The 4426-nt window shown below is 35.7% G+C and overlaps 1 protein-coding gene across 4 annotated transcripts in view; it reads right to left on the bottom strand.

The window, feature by feature from the left end:
* Positions 1 to 648: 648 nt before the first annotated feature.
* ABHD13 (abhydrolase domain containing 13) overlaps positions 649 to 4426 on the bottom strand; it is a 17110-nt gene continuing 13332 nt past the window's right edge. For all 4 annotated transcript variants that reach the window (XM_042471522.1, XM_042471540.1, XM_042471532.1 and 1 more), the window contains exon 3: positions 649 to 1767. In XM_042471522.1, the coding sequence (XP_042327456.1) occupies positions 717 to 1730 (1014 nt within the window). In that variant the 5' untranslated portion in view covers positions 1731 to 1767 and the 3' untranslated portion in view covers positions 649 to 716. The remainder of the gene's footprint in view (positions 1768 to 4426) is intronic.

Raw genomic sequence — 4426 nt, 5'->3', positions numbered from 1 at the left:
CCAATTGCCATTTTAGTAATGATCAGTGTTTTAGTAAGTTGTATTTGCCACCTCAGGGCACTTAAGGGACTAGCCATAAGTGCCATCAAGAATTTAAAAGAAACGAATCCTTCAGTATAAGGGGAATAAACATAGCTGTTTACGCACTAACCCGTCTGCTTGCCTTTGACAGTGTATGGCAATATCAAAACTACGTAACATCAACTTTAAATGGATAATTTTTCAATTTCTCTTGAATCAGAATGTGACTGTTAGGAGTCATGTATGCAGCCATGCCATACTGAACTGCATATTTCCTTTACTGCTGTTTATAACTTTAAGCATACATAATTAGTCATGCATAACAACATAATTGAAGGATTATCTTGTACACCAAAACTTCAAAGTATGTTTTGTTAAGCATGTACACCTATGATGTCAAAACATGCATGATTCTTAACAATTTTGTTTCCCCCTTAAAATCAGCATAGCTTAAACTAAAGCAACAATTTAATGTGTCTTTATGAAAAAGGGGTTTAAAACTAGCATTATCAAAGTAAGTGAAAGTATCCCTTCATTTACAGTACTGAGTATAAAAGCTATCTGGATCATAAATTAGTCAACCTCTCCGTGTTTAATTTCATTCTTTAGATAAGTACAGAGTACACATTTTTAAAAAATGGTAATTCTTTATCACTTTCCACAAGTCCAGGTACAATCAGACAGACTGGAATTAGTTAAATTATTGTTACATTAGATGACATTTTTTCTGTTTCTTCAGGTGAGTGATTCTTTAACACTTCTTTAATGAACTGTTCAAGTGCGCTGAAGTAGCCTTGGCACTGCCAAGTGTCATTATGAGTTCCGTCTGGAAATATTGCTATTCTTTTAGTCCGAGCAGGGGAAAGTTCATAAAGCTGCTTCATCATAACCGGAGGAATCAACTGGTCAGCAAGCCCAGAGATGAAAAGTGAAGGCATTCTGCACTGAGATATTTTTTGATAGGAGAAAAACTTGTTTTTATAGCACCACAAAGGAAGATACCTCATTGGGAAGAAAGAAAACAGAGTGGTGGCCATATGTGGGATGCTAAGGAATGTGTTCTCCACCATGATGGCAGAAATCCTATGGGAATTCTCAGAAGCTAGATGAATAGCAACTGCTCCTCCCAAAGAACGGCCAAAGAGGAAAAATTTTGTCTTATCAAGATCAGATCTAGTCATCACGTAGTCTAGAACAGCCTCAGAATCTAAATAGATGCCATCCTCACTTGCTTCGCCTTCACTTTTCCCATAGCCTCTATAGTCAACCAGCAATAAGTTTACTTTCAAGTTCACTAGCATCAACAAAGCATTTGGTAGTCTGTGACCAATGTTTCCTGCATTCCCATGAAAGTAAATGATAGTAGGTGAATATGAGGAATTGTCCCCTGTGAATCTGAGCAGAATTAGATTGAGCAATACGCCATCTTTGGTTCTGATGAAGATATTTTCATGCGGAATGCCAGTAGGCATAGGAACATAAAGCCGTGATGAAGAGGGTTGCTCTGGGAAATAAAGCAACACATCCTGGAATTTATACAGTATACCTGCGATAGACACAAATATCAATAGAGGCAAAATGATGCCACCATACAAATGAAAGGTTACTATCAAAGGTAAGAGAGAAATGCGGCAGAGGCCCCAGGACCATGACATCAAGGCAAGCAGACATTTTTCAATTGAAGTCCAAAGCATCCATGATTTTTCCATTATAATAGCCAATGAATTTCCTTAGTCCATATGAATCCTGAAAGAACAAAATACATTTTGACTTTTAAAAATGTACACTTTTTACAGCATTGTAACATATCACAACAATGGGATTGTTTCTGGTGAAAAAGGAGTGGCATATAACGTTGTAAAATAAATAAAACAGAATAACTGCTCATTTATTCTAGGAACATTCCATATATATTTCATTATCTCACATTAACATAAACAAAATTTCAAATGTAAGGCTAAAGTGTGTGTGAAGTACAGAGTTCTCAGCTCTACTGTTCGGGATGAATTATTTTAAATCAATGCATTTAAAATAGTATTTAAATCTTTCCCCAAATTTAATCAAGATTTCCACCTTCAAATCCAGGTATTCCTAGCAAAGGAGTCATACTACCTATTGATTGTTTGTTAATGTTTTTAGGCTTTCATATTTTTATGTATGTTTTTATTTTAACTGTGGTTTTAATGCTGTAATTGTAATTTTAACCTTGTTGTGATCCCGCTTTGATCCAATGGGAGCGGCGGGAGATAGAAATAAAAATTATTATTATTATTATTATTATTATTATTATTATTATTATTATTATTATTATAATATTTACAAGGATAGTCTCATTCATTAGGCCACAACAGATGATCCTTCTGAAATAGATGATGAATAGTGTTTTGTGGCTCCATAAAGACTTTTATTGAGAATAAGCTTTCAATTTATTTCAGCCTACTTCACCAGACACATTCTACAAAAGCTTATGTCAAATAAAACTTGTTCGTCTTAAGATGCTATAAGACTTTTTGTCATTTCTCCGGCAACAAACACAACTACTCTCCCACAAAATTTTGAAATAAACAGGTGTCCTGGATTTCATGGTGGATTGCTGCCTGATTAGATATTCAGAAAATTAAAATATTAAATATTTAAATTTGTTGCATCATAAGACTTAACCTCAGAAATCATTCCCTCCCCCCTACAATTACTTCTACATCAAAAGAGAACCTTTAATGCATTATTTGACATATGGGTTGACTCAGTTTTAAGATACTGTAAATGTAGAATCTAACACCTTTGTTTATTATATTAATGACAGATTTAATTTAAAAGCAGGTTATTTTATTTCAAAGAGGCATTTGCTATAAATGAAATTACAATAGCCCCTCCGTTCTCGTGGTTTTGAATATTCCCTGAGAGGTGACCTCTACTAATTTCAATGACCACGCTCTCTCGCAGACAAGCACCACATTCAAGCCTATGGGGCATGAATATCAATGAGTCTCTTTTCGCGGGGGCGGAACAAATCGCCCGCAAAAACAGAGGGTCTACTCTACAAATCCCATAAAAGGAATTATGTACGTTGAACCCCAAGAAGCAAGAGTGCAAATGTACAATTGTGGAAAGGGCAATATTCCACAAACCCTAAGCAAGCATAAGGTTTCATACAATGAAGTAACTGCAAAGCAATCTCTAATGCCAGGGACACATGCTATATCCCAATGCACAGTCTTGTTCTGAAAGGAAAAAACTAGTGATCAGCCACTGAGGGCCTGCTTTGTAAAGGAAAACTTTTACTTTTTCACTGTATTTTTACAAATATCATGGCTTGCTTTGCAAAATGTGAGTGATTTGAAATACCGTATATACAGACAGAAACAGAATCCAAAGAAAACTATCAAACATAATTATTAATTGCTACTAAACTAGTGTATGTCATCACAAGTTCAATGAAGAAATCTTATTTCAATTTTGCTAAAACCTATTATAAAACTCAAGGTCTATCAACAAAGAATTTGATAAAGATATGAAGAACTGCGCTCATGCACCAGGAAGTCCTGTTTCACCAAACCAATTGCTGCCTCTTCTTTCCCAGAAAGAATCATTTTGAGAATTGCTAGACCAACCCTGCAGCAGCACTGTATGTCCCCAAGAAACATGTTGAAGGTTTGGGACCCTCAGGAACAATTTGAGATATGATCTAGGGGGCTTCAGTTGGAGAAGAGAATGTGAACATTACTTGAAGCAAACAGATGTGTCTCTTCGGCTCACACAGGAAACCTTCTGGATGCTGGCCAGTTCTCTTTTCTGTAGGACATTACAGAAAAATGCTCTAGGTAGCCAAGCACTCCAAACTAAAGATATACAGAAGAATGGCTGGGGAGAATTATTTCAGGGACCGAATAATTCAAGATTCTAGAAATGCAATATAAGATTTAAACATATTTATTCTTCAGCCCTCTGAATGCTTTTACCAATAGAATTACAAAACTGCCTTTCAGTGATCCTAGTTAATACTTTCCCCATGTGTAATAATAATAATAATAACTTTATTACGGCCATTTGGCCAGCACATTTGTTTCCCCATGTGAACAAAATGCCCTTGTGTGTGATATAAAAAATACAAGGTTTAATAAGAAATTTGTCAATCAAGACTGAGAAGGCCAAATGATTACATGTCAGAATGATCATATTACCGTATTTTCCGGTGTATAAGACGACTGGGCGTATAAGACGACCCCCAACTTTTCCAGTTAAAATATAGAGTTTGGGATATACTTGCCATATAAGACCACCCCTCTTCCAATGCACACCAAATAAAAATTTAAAAAACATCACTACATTTACCCCAACTCGTTCTCTAATCTTGGCTTGCTTGCTTGCTTGCCTGCTTGCTTATCTCTCTCTCTCTCTCATCTAT

The sequence above is a fragment of the Sceloporus undulatus genome, chromosome 1 (genome assembly GCF_019175285.1).
Source record: "Sceloporus undulatus isolate JIND9_A2432 ecotype Alabama chromosome 1, SceUnd_v1.1, whole genome shotgun sequence".
Lineage (NCBI taxonomy): Eukaryota > Metazoa > Chordata > Lepidosauria > Squamata > Phrynosomatidae > Sceloporus > Sceloporus undulatus.
Note: the sequence above shows the minus strand (reverse complement) of the source record. Positions and strands in the feature narration are given on the sequence as shown.